The 17842-nt window shown below is 61.1% G+C and overlaps 1 protein-coding gene across 8 annotated transcripts in view; it reads left to right on the forward strand.

The window, feature by feature from the left end:
- The window catches only part of EIPR1 (EARP complex and GARP complex interacting protein 1), a 67150-nt gene extending 50220 nt beyond the window's left edge, over positions 1-16930 (forward strand). For 7 of the 8 annotated variants that reach the window (XM_059889233.1, XM_059889234.1, XM_059889231.1 and 4 more), the window contains 5 exons: positions 264-363; positions 8195-8331; positions 11044-11211; positions 13217-13384; positions 16460-16903. In XM_059889233.1, coding sequence (XP_059745216.1) covers positions 264-363; positions 8195-8331; positions 11044-11211; positions 13217-13384; positions 16460-16634 — 748 coding nt within the window. In that variant the 3' untranslated portion in view covers positions 16635-16903. Of the gene's footprint in view, positions 1-263; positions 364-8194; positions 8332-11043; positions 11212-13216; positions 13385-16459 lie in introns of all 8 variants that reach the window. The other variant, NM_001191328.1, reaches the window with a different exon arrangement.
- Positions 16931-17842: the final 912 nt, after the last annotated feature.

Below are 17842 nucleotides of genomic sequence, written 5' to 3' on the forward strand. Positions count from 1 at the left end.
CAGGGAGCCTGGGAACTGGTGTCAGTCCACACCAGGGCACTTACCCCATCACAGGGGCCCATCCTCCCGACCTCAGTGAACCCTGGGGAGGGATGTGGGCACTCAGGCCTCAGGAGCATGGTAGCTGCGCCGGGTCACTGCCCCAGGTCACGCTGCCTCCCCCTGCTGACGGGGGCTGGGCCGGGCCTAGCTGAGGGCCATGTGTCCGAGCTCCGGGCCTCGGGGTGGGCACCTCGTAACTCTGGGCTCCCTCCTTCCCACAGCGTCGCCTGGGAGCCCGCGGGAGACGGGAAGAGGGTCATCTCGCTGGCCGACAATCACATCCTGCTGTGGGACTTGCAGGAAAGCTCCAGCCAGGCCATGGTGAGTAACTCAAGCCACGAGGTTTCTGTCCTCTGTCTTCCTGATTAGACCCTTCAGGCGAGTTCAGAATACACTCCTCGGTTCATACATGTTTAGAATCTTGACACTGATTTTGAAATCACTAAGAAACGGACTGGATCATTGTCATTCAGATGACTGACTGACTGTCTCTTTCAGGCAAAAAGATTCCGATTCTGGTCTCAGGGCCGGGTGCAAATATGACAAGGAACCTGGATGTTGACAAAACTCTCCCCTTTGGCTGTAATTTGCCCTGAATCGTAGTCTTCTGTTTCAAGTGTGAATCTTTTTAATGAAGGGTTTCCAACATGTATTTGGTTAAATACATGCTCCTCCTTTCAGAGAGGAGCATTCATGACACAAAGGTTTCCTGGTCGTGAAAATAACTGTTGACCGTGACCCGCTGGCCCGTCAGCGTCTCAGGGTGTGGCTGTCGGGCGCGTCCGCCTTTCCGTCTGGGTGGCCGTGGCCATCGTCCTGCCCTGTCAGGCGCCCGTGTGTCCCCTGAGGTCTCGCCCTGCGGCTCGGGGGCAGCTCTGCTACAGGGTCCTGACCAGAAGGCGGCGTCTCCCCCGACGGCCCGTTCACCCCCAGACCTGCTCAGTGCTATGCGCCAGGCTTCTTGGGAACCAGTCTGGCTTTCACATACTCCTCACCTCAAAGAGTGTGTCTTTTAGAGACTAAATATTCTACCCATTGGTAGGTATTTTTTCATATATGATTCCTTAAAATGTCCTCTTATCAAATGTCTTGTTTGACATGGATTCATAATTTCAGTGCATTTGTTTGTCGAAGCCGCAACTCTGGAGAGAAGGTGAAGCACTTTGACACGACAACGGCTCTAATGCCCCCCATGCCTGGGGCCCCACTGCCGCCCCCCGGCGTGTGAGAGGCGCGCCTCTGGGAGACCCGTTCAGGGGCCATGTTCGCCTTCTGTCCGTCCGTGCCTGGGACGCGTGCTCAGCTCTCTTGCCCCATGTCTTCCCTTCTGGGTTGAGGTCGCATGTGTAGTGATGGGTCGTTATCGACACATGGCCTAGAAGTCAGACTCGTCCCAGTGTGGAGTGACCTGTCCACATACAGAAACCGCGCGACCGGAAGCACTTCTCTCAGGCTTCAGTGGGAAGTTAGGAGTCAGCTGGTTTCCCCAGCACAGTCATAATCCTTCAGGAAAGCACTGTCTTTATTAAAATTAAGAAAAAAATAAGACGTCTCTTTATCCTGGAGCAGAAAGCAGATTTCACCCAAACTGAGGCCCAACGGGAACCTGAGGGGAGCTGGCTCCCGGCATGGCCCTGTGGGCCCCGAGTCCAGGTCGACGCCTCCACAGTCCCCCCATCCCTCCGCCTTCCAGGGTACTCGGCAGGGCATCCAGACCAGAGTCCAGGGTGCCCCCTCCTGCTCCCTGCCCCCGCCTGCGCTCAGGGGGCTGGCTGTTCCCTGAGACCACCCTTGAGCCCAGAAAGGGACATGGCTGTCCTGTGAGGGTGCCGGGCCTCATGGTAGCGCTGGGCAGGACGCCAGCCCTGGTCTGGGGATGTGCGGAGTGACCGAGCGGCCACCGCCCCCCGGCAGGCGATGCCCGGGGGGGTGTTAGGAGTCCACTGCTCTGGGGCCCCCACTTTGTGGGCCTGTTCAGTCATCAAAGTGTGAACAGCTCTTCAGACCCTCCGTCGTCTCAAAATGCTTTTACGGTAGGGTGATTAATCTGTAACTGATTTTCTGCAGGGACCAATTTCGTTTCTCTCCCCTTTTTTTATCTGCTGTCAGCAGTTCTGTCGATACCACTTTGCGACCCCGGGGCTGGAGTATTTAATACCGAAACCTTCCTATCGATTCCAGCCATCTTCACACCCAGCTCCTCAATTTTTGTCCTTATTGTTTGAGGATATTGCCTTCTGCGGTGAATCTAATCTTATGCTCACTGCATCATTACCTTTTGCAATTAAATCGGAGGCTCTCTGCCATTTGTAATCATTAGCAGAGCCCCAGGGAGGCCTGGAGGGGGTGCTCCAGGGGTACTGGGACCCCAAGGTGGTGCCCGCCGATTTGGGTCTGCGTGTGCTCACGCCCGGGTTCTAGGGCTTTCCCCGGCTGTGGGAAGAACTAGCTTCCGCGGGGCGGAAGGGCGGCTGGCGTCACCTGCATACAGGCCTGAGGGCCGGTGCCCAGGGGAGCACTTCCTGGGAGGAAGAGAACAGGCTTCAAGGACATTGTGTGCTTCCAGAAACCTCTAGTGCAGGTTTAAAACATGCTGTAGGAGGCCGCAGCCCACGCCGATGGGGAGTCGCTCCCCGCAGCCCTGCCTGCTGTGCCCACGCCCAGGGCCAGCTCACTGCCCAGGGCCAGAGGCTCAGGGTGCAGCCCAGCCTCCCCGCCTCCTCGCCCACGACCCCCCTTCCCTCAGCTTCCTGGGCTCCGCGTGTGGCCAGCGGGGAGGAGGGCCGGCTCCCGGAGCCCCCAGGTTAAAAGTGGAAGGCACAGAGAGCCCGTCTCTCCAGCACCTTGCTCGTGGCTCCTCAATGGGACAGAAACACCTGTTATCTTCTCGCCCATCTCGGCCAAAGACCTTAAATCCGCCCTCACAGCCTTCCCTGTTTGGAGTCTGTTTGGAGATCACACCGCGTCGGTGGGTGTCAGACACGGTTTCTGTCCACGAGGAGGGGCTGGCTTTTGGTGCCACAGAGGGAAGCCCTTCTCGCTCTTCTTCCTGCAGTGTCAGGCCTGCTTGAAATGAACCGCAGACACGTCGAAAATGACCTCGGGCTCCTCACCTTTGCTGGCACCTGCTGCTGTGCGTGCATTTCCTAAACATGGGGACTCTGGTTTCCAGGAGGCCGCTCTCAAAACCTGTGGAGCCAGAGCGCTCCTGGGGGGCAGAGTCCTTCACGGGTGTGGGAGCCACCAGCCTTGCTGGGTCTCAGGCCGTCGTGGGCCGGGGCGTGGCACGCAGCAGGTAGCCCTCCTGCCCTGTGACCCCGGGGTGGGGGTGGGGGCGGTGGGGCCCTTTCTTCCCCCTTCTGAAGGCAGCGATGGGCCTGGGGTGTCCTGCCGAGTTGCGTTCCCAAGACAGTCCTGAGGCCCCTCCCTGGGCCCAGAAGACAGCGCCCCCTGTCCCTTCCCCTGGGTCCCTGAAGGCAGAGCAGAGCTGGGGGCAGGGGTGGTGCTTTTTAGGGGTTCGTCTTGTTGAATCCTCATAGCCTTGGGGGCAGATTCTTTGATATCTGTCTTACAAATGAGACACAGGAGAGAAAGCCAGGCCTTAGAGAGATGCAGTAACTCGTGGTCACTCACTGGGAAAGTGGGGACCCGCTCGGGTGTCCGGCTCAAAGGGGGGCTGCCCTTCCCTGAAGGCACCCCTGATGGCGTCGGCTCAGAGGGGCATCCTGGGTGTGTCGGTGAGAACGCAGTTGGCTGCAGGACATAAGAAGTGACTTAGATAGGAGGTTTTATTGTCTGCTGAAACAGGTGGGGGAATACAGCTCCCCAGGGTTGGTTAATTCAGGGTCTTCATCAAATCGAGGGCCCAGCGACTCTGCATGTTTCTCCTCTGCCGTGTCCGCCTGTCACTGCTTTCTGCGTCATGACCGAAAGGTGGCTGCAGAGGTTCCAGCCATCACATCCAGACTCCACAGCACCCTTGGTTTGTAATGAAAGCCTTTCCTGGAAGTCCCTTTGTCACCTTTTCATGCGTGACTGTGTGTCCAGGCCTAAACCCGTCTTGGAGAGGGGAGGAAGCCCACCAGGCCTGGCTCAGGGCTGTCAGCCCCCGCCTGGGGGCTGTGCAGGGTGTTCCAGGGAGAGGGGCTCCCACACTGGGGGCTGCTGTGTGACTGGCAGCTGGGGCCAGGCTCACGGTGGACTTGCCTGCATGGACGCGGCGTCTCTTGTGCTGGAAAGGCCACAGCCCTGCAGTTGCTTCACGTTGGTGGGGTGAGGGGGTAGGATGGTGGCGCTTGCTGATCTCTCTGATCCTGAGGGGCATGTGCTGCGCCCCAGATTCTTGAGTCCTGCCTCCTCTCCACACTGAGCTGCCCCCACTCCACGTTGAGTCCTGCCCCGTCTCTATGCTGAGTCCCGCCCCCACTCCACGCGGAGTCCTCCCTGTCTCCACGCGGAGTCCTCCCCATCTCCACGCTGAGTCCTCCCCGTCTCTGCGCTGAGTCCTGCCCCCGCTCCACGCTGAGTCCTCCCCGTCTCCGCGCTGAGTCCTCCCCGTCTCCGTGCTGAGTCCCGCCCCCGCTCCACGCTGAGTCCTCCCCATCTCCGCGCTGAGTCCTCCCCGTCTCCGCGCTGAGTCCTGCCCCCGCTCCACGCTGAGTCCTCCCCGTCTCCACGCTGAGTCCTCCCTGTCTCCACAGAGTCCTGCCCCCGCTCCACGCTGAGTCCTGCCCTGTCTCTATGCTGAGTCCTGCCCCCGCTCCACGCGGAGTCCTCCCCGTCTCCACGCGGAGTCCTGCCCCTGCTCCACGCGGAGTCCTCCCCGTCTCCACGCTGAGTCCTCCCTGTCTCCATGCTGAGTCCTGCCCCCGCTCCACGCTGAGTCCTCCCCGTCTCCACGCTGAGTCCTCCCCGTCTCCACGCTGAGTCCTGCCCCCGCTCCACGCTGAGTCCTCCCCATCTCCACGCTGAGTCCTGCCCCCGCTCCACGCTGAGTCCTCCCCGTCTCCACACTGAGTCCTGCCCCTGCTCCACGCTGAGTCCTCCCCGTCTCTACGCTGAGTCCTGCCCGCGCTCCACGTTGAGTCCTGCCCCCACTCCACGCTGAGTCCTGCCCCTGCTCCACACTGAGTCCTGCTTCTGCTCCACGCTGAGTCCTGCCCCCGCTCCACGCTGAGTCCTCCCCGTCTCCACGCTGAGTCCTTCCCCTGCTCCACATTGAGTCCTCCCCGTCTCCACACTGAGTCCTGCCCGCGCTCCACGTTGAGTCCTGCCCCCGCTCCACGCTGAGTCCTGCCCCTGCTCCACGCTGAGTCCTGCTCCTGCTCCACGCTGAGTCCTCCCTGTCTCCACAGAGTCCTGCCCCTGCCCCACGCTGAGTCCTCCCCGTCTCCACGCTGAGTCCTTCCCCTGCTACACACTGAGTCCTCCCCGTCTCCACGCTGAGTCCTGCCCACGCTCCACGTTGAGTCCTGCCCCCGCTCCACGCTGAGTCCTGCCCCTGCTCCATGCTGAGTCCTTCCGCTGCTACACACTGAGTCCTCCCCGTCTCCACGCTGAGTCCTGCCCCCGCTCCACGTTGAGTCCTGCCCCCGCTCCACGCTGAGTCCTGCCCCTGCTCCATGCTGAGTCCTGCTCCTGCTCCACGCTGAGTCCTCCCCGTCTCCACACTAAGTCCTGCCCCTGCTCCACGCTGAGTCCTCCCCATCTCCATGCTGAGTCCTGCCCCCGCTCCACGCTGAGTCCTCCCCATCACCACACTGAGTCCTGCCCCTGCTCCATGCTGAGTCCTGCCCCCGCTCCACGCTGAGTCCTCCCCATCTCCATGCTGAGTCCTCCCCGTCTCCATGCTGAGTCCTGCCCCCTCTCTATGCTGAGTCCTGCTCCTGGCCCAGGTCTGCCCAGTCCTGCCCCCGCTCCATACTGTGGGGCTTGGTGACGGGGATGCTGCTTGGGTCTCTGGAAACCTCACGCCGAGACTCTCCTTGAACTGCCCCCGCTGGCTTGAGTCCCAGTGTTTTGTTCGTCGGCGGTGCCTTCTCTGTTCTTGTCCTGCACCAGTCGCTCTTCTGAGAGGGTTCGGGGGAGCCTTTCATCACTCTTCCTGGACCAGGAAGCACTGAATATTTCTCTTTAATGCTGGAAGCAGATTACCATGTGCACTGCACCCTCTGGAGTTCTTGCTGAGTTCTGTCTCCATGTCACCAGGAAACCAGAAAAAGTGATTGATTAACCTTAACAACTTGCACCATGCTGGCTGCCCTGAGTAGCCCCTTGAAAAGCTGACGGTGAGCTGTCTTTCAGGCTTTCACTAGAACCTGCCTCGCAGACGTCTTGGCACCGGTGGGCGCGGCGCTCTGCGGCCCTGCTGGTTCCTGTGGTAGAGAGAGTGGTGGAGCGGGAGCCGGACGCGTTCTGCAGGGCGGCTGTGACCTTGGGCGGGGCCCCTGCCCTCTCTGTGGGGGTCTCCGCTGCTGAGTTCACGTGGGGTCTTGTCAGTTACCTATGCTCCCTGACAGGCGCCCCCGAGTTAGCGCTTCCCCCGAGTTAGCGCTTCCCACTGGCCATCATGCAGTTTCTGTGGGGACCGTCAGAAGTCTGGAACCTCAAGGCTGGCGAGGCTGTGGGCTAGGGGTCTCATTGGAGAGCTCTCGGATGTGCTTGGACAGAGGGTCTGGGTTCCTCGTGGACTGTTGGCCAGAGGCCACTCAGTGTGGGTGTTGGAGGCAGGGTGTTGGTCAGTTTCGCGGCCTTTCCTTCCCTTGGAGGCCGACAGAGTCCATGTAGAGGCAGCGCGGGGAGCTTGACTGGCGGTGACGTTTGTTAAGGGTTCGACCTGGCGCTTGCTTCTGGTTATGGAGTGGGGGCCAGGGTGGGCACCCGGGAGGGCTCCCCTTGAACCCGGATGGGTGACTGTCTGCGAGCTTCCTTAGAGACGAGACGCTGTCCTGACCCTGCAGGCCTCTGTCCGGCACTCGGGGCACGGACTCCAGGTGTTCTGTCCCCGGGAGAGGAGCGCATGTGCCCGCGAGGACTAGCGCCAAGACGGGCTGGCACGAGGCCCGTCATCCACGTGGTTTGCAGAGTTGGTGAGGCGGGAAAGTGGGTTTTGGGGAGAAAGGTTTTCTGGGACAGGTTGAGACTGTCCAAGGAAGGGGTGAGGTGCATCCAGCTGGTCAGTGCCTCCTGGGCGGTGACCCCTGATGCTGCGGTCACACCGTAAGTGGGGCCCTGGATCAGAGTCATTCTTAAAGACGTCTCTGCTGTCAGACTTCTTAACTGGGCCAGGCTCCCGGGAGAGGAAGCGGGTGGTTTTCCCCAGGTTCTGGTCGAATCCCCTTGCACTGACCATCTGCCTTGTGGGCCACGCCTGGTGGGGCTGAGTCTGGGCCTGATAAATTCCTGGGGCCTCCGTCCAGCACTGCGGTGGCCACCCCGGGCCCCTCTCAGAGGTTCTGCAGGGCAAGGCTGGTATTCAGGGTTAAGTGAAGTGGGTCACGGAGGGGCGAGTGTCTGAGGGCCACAGACAAGCCTGGAGCCCCCTGTGTCGTCCCCACCAAGTGACAGGCCTTTGTGCGGAAGATCGAGGGCGGTTGGGCAGTGGGATGGGGCGCCCGTCTCCAGGCTCTCCCAGGGCTGGTGGTCTCCAGGGTCTCCACTGTTACCTACTGGGGTTAATTAACCCCCAAGTAACAGAGCCAGAGACCCTTGAGGCCGGGCGGGGACTGTCTGAGCACGTGTGTGGTCAGGTCGTGGCCGTTGGTCCCTCGGCACCTGGGGCTTGCAGGCCCCTCCTGCCTCGTCCTTGTCTGTGGAGGAGGCTGATGCTCGGCGGTTCTGTATGATGCCTCGGATTTGAGCGGATCCTCTAATCACACAGGCAAGTCCTGTCTGAGAGCGGCTCTATTAATACCCTTGCTATTTTTTTGCTGTGCTCCATTTTATAAATGTATATATATATGTATACATTTTTTGCAAATATGGTTCAAACATTCTTGTCTTTTAAGGGAAGAAAACAAAGACAGAGCTTCCTAATTATTTTCAATAATTATCTTCAACGATATCCTGTACAAGATATCATCTTAAACATTCTGAATAGAGTTCGAATTACTTATCTTTCCTTCTTCCTTTGAAAATATCCCCAAACCCACAGCTGGCCAGCTCAGCGTCCCTGGAAGGGAAAGGACAGCTGAAGTTCACAACGGGCCGCTGGAGCCCACATCACAACTGCTCCCAGGTGGCCACGGCGAATGACACGGCCATCCGAGGGTGGGACACGCGGACCATGAGGTCAGTGCCTGCGGACAAGACTCGCGCCCGGAGCCCCGCCCCGCCCCCATCCTCCTGGCTCGGGTCGGGTCAGCTCTGTTGGGGGCCACATGGCCGGTCTGTGTCCATCTTGGTGTTGTAGGGAGTTGCACAGCCGCCTTCCTCCTCTGACCCCGCCTTCAGTACACCAGGGGCTGTGGGTCCAAGCCCCTCACTGGTGGTCTGGCTCCTCTGGGTGCCCTTTGGCGGCCGTGGCCTCCCTTGGAGATCCGGGTCAGGCTTTGGAAGCAGCTCAGGCTCCAGACAGTGATCACGGGCTCCCGGGTCCCGTGATGGGAGACTCCAAGGTGAGGGCTGCTGTGTCTCCAGGGTGCACGCCAGGGGGTGATCACACTTTGTCACCTAAGTCATTACACAGACAGCCCACGCTGCTAACAGAGCAGAGAGAGCAGCTTCTCTGCACCAGGTGTGGTGTTGACGGGCAGAGGAGTGACGGGGTGCGCTCTGTTGTCATGGCAACGGGAGCACGGCAATCTTTTCTAAGATACAGTTTATCCCCTGAGCACACGGTAATTTATCACTAAGCTGCAGAGACGGAGGTCGGGAAATAACTCCTGTTGCCTTCAAGGGCGGGGGCACCACCTTAAATCTCGGTCCGGGGCCCCATGAAAGTGCAGGGGGTAATCCATAATCGACGTGTGTGTCTGTGCCGGGCTATGCGGGGTTTGCTGTGAGGTGCTGAAAGCTGTGGGCTCAGACTGTGGGGACTCGGGACCAGAATGCATGCCCCCAGGGCCTGTGGCCGCCTTTCCCTATTCTTAGCGTTCCTTGAAGGATGCGAAGATTTTGGGGGTCTATATGAGAACCTCAAAAGCTAAACTCGCAGACCCCAAATCCAGGGCCTGAGGGGCGGCACCCTGCAGCCCCCTTGCCCACCGTCCCTGGAGGGCGTCCCTGGGGTGCTGGGCAGTGGGTGAGCCAGGCTTTTCTCAACACGGTCTCTCTCCTGCCCACAGCCTGTGCACCTCCTCAGCCGGCTGCTTCCGGCGCTGCTCGGGGGGTGCACAGGGCTTTTGTGTTCAGGCCGCCGCGCCTAGAGCCGGCAGGAAAGCCTGGGTCAGCACTCCGCAGGCCCTGGGACCTCAGCAGGCTTGGTTTTATCCATTTCTCTACTTACGTCTCAAAATCTTGAGGCTTGGGCTTCTTGTTTTAGGAAGAAATTACTAGGCTATTGGAAAGGTACAGAATTAGAAACCAGTTCCTGATTTAAGTGGCTTTGGGCTGGAAAACCCGGCCTGGGAGCAAAGATGGAAAGGACTAAGTCGTTGCTGTGAGTGGGAGCATGGAGGTCTGGGGTGCCACTCCCCGGGAGCTGCAGGGAGCACGTGACCCAGCGCCTGCAGGAGGGGATGCTCCCCCAGAGCAGCACGCGGAGAGGGCGGAATGATGGGCATGGAGCATGGAGGCCTGGGGTTTTGCTCCCCGGGAGCTGCAGGGAGCACGTGACCCAGCACCTACAGGAGGGGACGCTCCCCCAGAGCAGCACGTGGAGAGGGAGAAATGACAGGCATGTCCTGGGGCCGGGCTAGGCCTTGTCCATCCTGCTGGACGCAGGCCTCTTGTCCAAAGCCGCTGTCCCACCTCAGGATGACCGCTCCTCTGGTTTGGGTGTGTGACGTGAGAGGGGGTTGCGGTAGAGACTCAACAGTGTAATTCCACACTCTTGTGAGAGGCGGCTTGGAGCTGGGCGGTGGGGCATCAGTCAGGTCTGTGCGTGCGTGTGTGTGTGTGTGCCTGCTCTTCTGTGCACACGTGTGTGGGCATGTACACCCGTATGTGTGGGCACACACATGCGTGTGTGCTATGTGCATTGCATACATGTGTGCACACCTGCACATATGTTGTTCTCCTCTGCACATGTGTGGGGGAATGTACACCCGTATGTGTGGACACATGTACCCGTGTGGGCACACACATGCGTGTGTGCTATGTGCATTGCATACATGTGTGCACACCTGCATGTATGTTCTCCTCTGCACACGTGTGTGGGCATGTACACCCGTATGTGTGGGTACATGTTCCCGTGCGGGCACACACATGCGTGTGTGCTATGTGCATTGCGTACATGTGTGTACACCTGCACGTATGTTGTTCTCCTCTGCACACGTGTGTGGGCATATACACCTGTATGTGTGGACACATGTACCCGTGTGGGCACACACGTGCATGTGTGCTGCGTGCGTTGTGTACACACGTGTGTGCATGCGCACACGTGTGCACTCTAAACAGCCGTGGCCGACTCAGCCCCTCCCGCCGCCGTGTTGGCACCCAGGCTGTGTGCGTGGGTGAGGGACGGGCCTGGCCATGACAGGCAGTCTCCCTCAGTGTTTCTATAGCTTCTCCTTCCTTTTCTGTCTCTGTGTCTCCTGACACCGTCAGCACCATATCCTGCTTTCCACCCCCTTTCTGTGTCTCTGGTCCTTCTGAACGTGGGCTATCCAGTCTGTCTCTGCTCCTCCGTGACAGTCCCCTCCCTCCGGCTCCCTCTCATCAAGATGCCAGGTCACCCCCTTGAGAGCTGCCAGGCAGCCCCCATCTGCAGGGTCACAGGTGTGGACTGCGAGCAGGAGCCCCCAGCCCAGACCCCACGCTGGCCAGGGTCTGGGAGGGGATGTGGGGGGCAGTGCTTCCCATGTCCCCCCTCTTAACTGTGTGTCCACTGCCCGCTCCCAGCCAGATCTACTGCATCGAGAGCGCTCATGGCCAGCTGGTGCGGGACCTGGACTTCAACCCCAACAAGCAGTACTACCTGGCCAGCTGCGGGGACGACTGCAAGGTGAAGTTCTGGGACACCCGCAACGTCGCCGAACCCGTCAAGACCCTGGAGGAGCACTCCCACTGGTGCGTGCCTGGCGGGGCGGGGGCGGGGGGGCGGTAATTAGGTGCTTTATCTTGCTGATTATGTCACCGTTTGGAAAGGCAGATACCAGCCTAGTTTGTGCTGCTGTGACTCATTCAATCAACCAGTTTTATTTTTGCTAAAGAAATACTAATTCCAAATCTGAATGTGATTCATAAATGTAGGAAAAGAAAAGCATTAGATTCTGTCTTCTCTTGAAATAGTGCCGGTTCACGTATGCAAAAATGAATGTGCACAGGTGTTCCTGGGGCATTGTGCGCCATGCAGGGGGTGGAGACCCCCAGTGCCCAGTGGTAGGAGGTCAGATAGGTCAGTCCAGCAGCATCCATGTGGGGGATGGTGAGGGTGTGAGGCAGGGCTGGGCGCGCAGCACACAGTGCACCCAAGACCCGCTGTTCTCCCTAATGTGTCGTTTCTGTGCGTTCACCACATGCTGGGGGCTTTTTGCTAAGTGAAAGAGATCAAGTTGGAGAAAATCATGTGTAGTGTGAGCCAGTTTTTATCCAAATAAAGCATGTTGTGTGTGCATATGTGTGTGCGCTTGTCTGGATGCGTGTGTGTGCCTGTGTGATGTGTGTGCATATGTGTGTGTGCGCTCGTCTGGATGCGTGTGTGATGTGTGTGTGTGCGCTCGTCTGGATGTGTGTGTGTGCCTGTGTGTGATGTTGTGTGTGCATGTGTGTGTGCGCTAGTCTGGATGTGTGTGTGTGCCTGTGTGTGATGTTGTCTGTGCATATGTGTGTGTGCGCTAGTCTGGATGTGTGTGTGTGCCTGTGTGTGATGTTCTGTGTGCATATGTGTGTGTGCACTCGTCTGGATGCATATGTGTGCCTGTGTGTGATGTTGTGTGTGCATATGTGTGTGTGCACTTGTCTGGATGTGTGTGTGTGCCTGTGTGTGATGTTCTGTGTGCATATTTGTGTGTGCACTCATCTGGATGCGTGTGTTTGCCTGTGTGTGATGTTGTGTGTGCATATGTGTGTGTGCGCTTGTCTGGATGCATATGTGTGCCTGTGTGTGATGTTTTGTGTGCATATGTGTGTGTGCGCTCGTCTGGATGTGTGTGTGTGCCTGTGTGTGATGTGTGTGCATATGTGTGTGTGCACTCGTCTGGATGCGTATGTGTGCCTGTGTGTGATGTTGTGTGTGCATATGTGTGTGTGCACTCGTCTGGATGCGTGTGTGTGCCTTTGTGTGATGTGTGTGCATATGTGTGTGTGCGCTCGTCTGGATGCGTGTGTGTGCGTGTGTGTGATGTTGTGTGTGCACGTGTGTGTGTGCGCTCGTCTGGATGCGTGCGTGTGCCTGTGTGTGCTTACGTCTGTCCGCATGTCAGCGTGTGCTGCTGCGTGCATGTACGTGTGTGCTTGCATCTGCGTGCATGTCTGTGTACTGCTGTGGGCGTGTACACTTCTGTGCGTGCACGTGTGTGTGCTCATGTGTATTTACCATTTGAATGCTGGAGTACAGTTGAGACAGTTCGGTCATTCCTGCAGTCCGGGAAGAAGCTCCCGTCCTCTGGACCCGAGTGGGCTGTCTGGCTGTCTGCTGCCCAGCCCCCAGTCCCAGGTCTGCAGCAGCTGCTGAGTGGGTGGCTCAGCGCAGTGAGCTCGGGTCCTGTGGGTCAGAAGGAAGCTGGGCCTAGTGACCAGACCAGGCGTGAGGTCAGCCCTGGCCGGGGCAGTGTTCCTGGAGGCCGCCCGGGGCCGGCTCGTGTCTCAGTCGTCTCTAGTTCACGCTGTGCTTCTCAGGCAGTTATGACCTTGGGCGCCCTGGGCAGCCTGTGTGCACGCTGCACAGTGAGTCCAGGGGCCCCCTGCGGTCCCTGCTGCCGTCCGGTTGTGTCTGTCAGTCGGGATTTACAAGGTTTCAGGCTGCGCTGCGAGCCTGCCCCTGCTGACCACCACTCGGTGTTGGCCTGAGCGGGACGAGGCTGCCCCGTCCAGGAGGGCCGATGGTCCCAGCGCCCTTTCCCCCTGCCCCCAGGGTGTGGAACGTCCGCTACAACCACTCGCATGACCAGCTGGTCCTCACGGGCAGCAGCGACAGCAGAGTCATCCTCTCCAACATGGTGTCCATCTCCTCCGAGCCCTTCGGCCACCTGGTTGATGACGACGACCTGAGTGACCAGGAGGAGCGCCGGCTGGAGGAGAAGTAAGCGCGTGCAACGGGCGGCCCAGGCGTGTGGGAGCGTCTCCGGGTCCCTGTGGTGGTATCGGGCATGTGGGTGATGGAGTTGGGTGGCTCAGCAATGCCGTCTGGTGTGGCCTCTGAAACGCGTGTCTGTTCACGTTCTTGCCAAGCTTTACAGGTGAGGTTGTGAGGACCGCGGCTAGTCTGCGCCCTCGGGAGTGAGCCGAGGCCCGCGCTGGCCCTCGGGATGCCCCGTGGGGCAGGCTGCACTGGGCGTCCTGCTCCCTGTGCCGTCCTGGGTCAGGTTGCGGCCCATCTGCCCCTGCTGGCAGGTGGCGGGGTGGGACTGCAGGCCCAGACGCACTCCATGTCCCACGCCGCTTCCCCGGAGAGGCCCCGAGGCGGCGCTGGGGCCTCTTGACGGTGCCTGCCCTGACAGCCGCACCATCTTGTCTTGGTGGTGTCTTTTCCCTGGACCTTCCAACCCTGCTTGCGTCTGCTCAGGGGCCCTCTCTTCGCCCTGGGCTTTGGGGCTCACGCAGGGCACCCTGGTCCAGGGCGGCGACACCCAGGAAGGCCGGTGCCCTGCGTCAGCAGCCTGGGTATTGAAGGAGACCCCTTGCTCTGGGGAGGAAGTGTCTCCGTGTGTGGTGGCTGGCTTCTGGTGTGCGGGAGTGTGATTCAGGCCTCCCTGGAGTCAGATCTGGGGCTGGGGGTCTGGAGTAGAGCCCATTGAGTCAGGCAGCCTGAACCCTGCAGCGCAAGAGGCCTTGTCTTCCTGTCCTGCCCTTCCTCACTCTCTGCTGTCGTCTGATTGCTTCCGCTGCCCCATGACCGCCCAAGTGAAAGTGAAAGCTGCTCAGTCGTGTCCGACTCTTTGGTGTGCCCCATAGATACACAGGTCGTGGGAGTCTTCAGGCCAGAGTACTGGAGTGGGTAGCCTTTCCCTTCTCCAGGGGATCTTCCCAACCCAGGGATTGAACCCAGGTCTCCTGCATCGCGGTCTGATTCTTTACCAGCTGAGCCACCAGGAAAGCCCAAGAATACTGGAGTGGGTAGCCTATCCCTTCTCCAGCGGATTTTCACAACCCAGGGATCTAACCTGGGTCTCCCGCACTGCAGGAGGATTCTTTACCAACTGAGTTACAGGGAAAAATCCCCGTGTGAGAGGCTGACTTGGCAACGACCTGTCGATCGTCTCCCTTGACGCCGTCATTTTTTCATTCAGACGCTGGGAAACACAGCATTTAGACACAACTGCGGTGGCTTCAGTCCAGCGGCCTGCCACGTGCAGGGCTCGGGGTTCTCCGCTGTCCTGTCTGCTCTCGGCCAGGCAGGAGTCTGCGTCCTGTCTGTACCAGAAACAAGCTCACCAGGAGGGGAGGCAGGCATGCGGCTGGCAGGCGTGCCCGGAGATGGCATCATTGTGAGCTGGCTCAGTTTCCTGCCAGCCGGCTCCTGGGGTTGGTCCACACGTCTTAGTGACTCGGGGGAACGGAATCCCCCTAAGGACTTGTAGGAAGGGTTTGTACCAGGCTGCCTGCTGGCCACTGCAGGCCGGCTTCCTGGGAGGACAGGGCTGGGGGCTAGTGGGATCCTGAGCCCAAGACCAGGGGGCACGTGGGGCGGGGTCTCCCGAGAAGGGTCCCGGAGCCCGGGACCGGGGGCAGGTGGGGTGGGGTCTCCCGAGAAGGGTCCCGGAGCCCCCGATCAGGGGGCAGGCAGGGTGGGGTCTCCTAAGAAGGGCCCCGGAGCCCTGGATCAGGGGGCAGGCAGGGCAGGGTTTCCTGAGAAGGGTCCCGGAGCCCGGGACCAGGGGGCACGTGGGCGGGGTCTCCCGAGAAGGGCTCCGGAGCCCGGGACCAGGGGGCACGCGGGGCAGGGTCTCCCGAGAAGTGTCCTGGAGCCCCGGATTAGGGGGCAGGCAGGGTGGGGTCTCCTGAGAAGGGCCCCAGAGCCTGGGACCGGGGGCAGGTGGGGTGGGGTCTCCCGAGAAGGGTCCCGGAGCCCTGGATCAGGGGGCAGGCGGGGCAGGCTCTCCGGAGAAGGGCCCCGGAGCCTGAGACCAGGGGGCATGTGGGGTGGGGTCTCCCGAGAAGGGTCCTGGAGCCTGGGACCAGGGGGCAGGCAGGGCAGGGTTTCCCGAGAAGGGTCCCGGAGCCCTGGATTAGGGGGCAGGTGGGGTGGGGTCTCCCGAGAAGGGCCTCGGAGCCCAAGACCAGGGGGCAGGTGGGGCAGGGTCTCCCGAGAAGGGTCCTGGAGCCGGGGAGGAGGGACTCGCGGGGTGGGGTCTCCCGAGAAGTGTCCCGGAGCGCAGGGACTTGGGGTACATGGGGTGGGGTCTCCCGAGAAGGGTTCTGCGTACTGCGAGTGTGGGTGAGATGGGAGGCAGCGCCCGAGGCCCTCCGGCGAAACAGCTGCAGGCCTGTGCTCTCTGCAGCTGGGTGGGCGGCGCAGCTCCGCAGGCTCCTGGGGGTCTGTGTGTGTGAGTGCCGTCCGCCCGGCGTCCCAGGGAAGGGACACATAAGCCCCGTTTGTAGCGGTTGATGGGGAAGTCAAAACCCCAGCTAGGACCTGCTGGCCCTTCCCGCCGGCTCCGGACAGCCCCGCACCTGGTCCAGGCTGGGGCTCCCTCTGCCCACTCCTGGACTGTGCTGTTTGGTCCCCAGGTCCCTCTTGTCAGACACCACCAGACCATCAGCCGTTCTCCACTCAGCCACCGTCCGCTGAGCACAAGCACGTCCTGCTCCAGGGCTAACGGAGGAGGTGTCGGGCAGTGGACGGCCCCCACCCTGGCCTGTAGGGCCCTCTGGGGTAGCCCTGGGCTCCTGCCCCCAGGAGGAGGTGTCGGGCAGTGGATGGTCCCTGTGGCCCTGAGACCCCTCTGGGGGTGGCCCTGGGCTCCTGCTTCCAGGAGGAGGTGTCGGGCAGTAGACAGCCTCCCCCACGGCCCTGAGACCCCTCTGGGGTGGCCCTGGGCTCTGCCTCCGGGAGGTGTTGAGCAGTAGACGCCCCCCGGCCCGCCCCCGGGCTCCTGGGACCAGGCCTGCGGCTGGGGCAGGGTGCCCGCCCCTCACATGTGTCGGTGCCTTGCAGGAGCCAGGAGCCCCCGCAGGACAGTGTCATCGCCACCTACGAGGAACACGAGGACAGTGTGTACGCCGTGGACTGGTCCTCAGCCGACCCCTGGCTGTTCGCCTCCCTGAGCTACGACGGGAGGCTCGTCATCAACCGCGTGCCCCGGGCGCTGAAGTACCACATCCTGCTGTGAGTGCCGGGCCGCCGCGGGACTGCAGCCGCGGCGTGTGGGGCCCAGGCTTTCCAGGCAGAGCCCCGTCGGACGCGGGTGCCCATGAACAGTGACAGGGCTTCCGCCCGCTGGCCTCTGCGCCTGCCGCCTCTGCCCCTGACCAACACAGGTGCCCAGGCCGAGCGGGGCGCACGCGCTCCTTCCGTTCTGAGGGCTGTTGGGCGTTTCCCTGTGATTTGTGTCCCTGACGTCGATGTCATCTTCTCGCGAGATTAAATGGAATAACGGCAGCGGTGGCCGCTGGCGTCCTCCCTGGGGCTCCGCTCGGTCTTCCTGGTCTCAGCCTGGAGGACGGGCGGGTGGGCCTGCCCCACCCGGTGGGGGGGGCGCTGACGCTGCCGGTGCCCCGAGTCTGCCCCGGTCGAGGCCCCGTCCCTGGCCGCCACGCACCTTGGGTCCCGCGCTGTGAGGCTGACGGCCTCTTTGTCACCGCACGGTCACCGCCTGCCTCGGTCACCCGGACGCCTTCCCGCTAAGTCCTGGGTTGTCGGTGAACCCCTCTCCCGGGCGCCCTTCGTGGGGCCAGCGCGTTCAGCTTGGAGAGGCTGGCCCTGCGCGCTCTCCCCCGACTGGATGCTGGAGGACCAGCAGCGTCACCTCACTCCCACTTGGCACCGACTGAACGCGTGTGGACTCTGCATGGATTGGTGCTGGGATGCAGGCCTGGGCTGGCCCTCCGGCTCTGGGCAGTGGGTCCCTCCAGTCTGCGGGCCAGGTGGGAACCCAGAGTCAAGGCAGAGGGAAGGTGGGCTACAGACCCTCGGTCCTCAAAACTCAAAAAATTGAAGCTTGCTCCCTGGTGGCTCTAGCCAGAGGTGGACCTGAGCCCTGCCTGGGACCGTCCATGCGGCCACAGCGGGGCAACACCCAGGCCCACGCACCCAGGAGGGGTGCCCCCGAGTCCAGCTGTCCTGACGTGGACATGCGGTGACCTGGGGTTTCCAGCGTCACCGTCACCCAGTCATGGCGGCTGCCCCGCCCCCACCTGTCCCGCCCACCTCCACCTCCCCTGGTGTCCCTGGCTCATCCTCTGAGACCGAGTCCAGCTGTCACCTCTCCTATGAGGCGCCTCCCAGGACTCCAGCTCCTTGGTTAGCCTTGCATCTTCCTGCCTGAGTCGTGTGCAGCGGTTCCTCGGCCAGCGCACCCTGAGCCCGCTGGGGTCCGGC

The sequence above is a fragment of the Bos taurus genome, chromosome 8 (assembly GCF_002263795.3).
Source record: "Bos taurus isolate L1 Dominette 01449 registration number 42190680 breed Hereford chromosome 8, ARS-UCD2.0, whole genome shotgun sequence".
NCBI lineage: Eukaryota > Metazoa > Chordata > Mammalia > Artiodactyla > Bovidae > Bos > Bos taurus.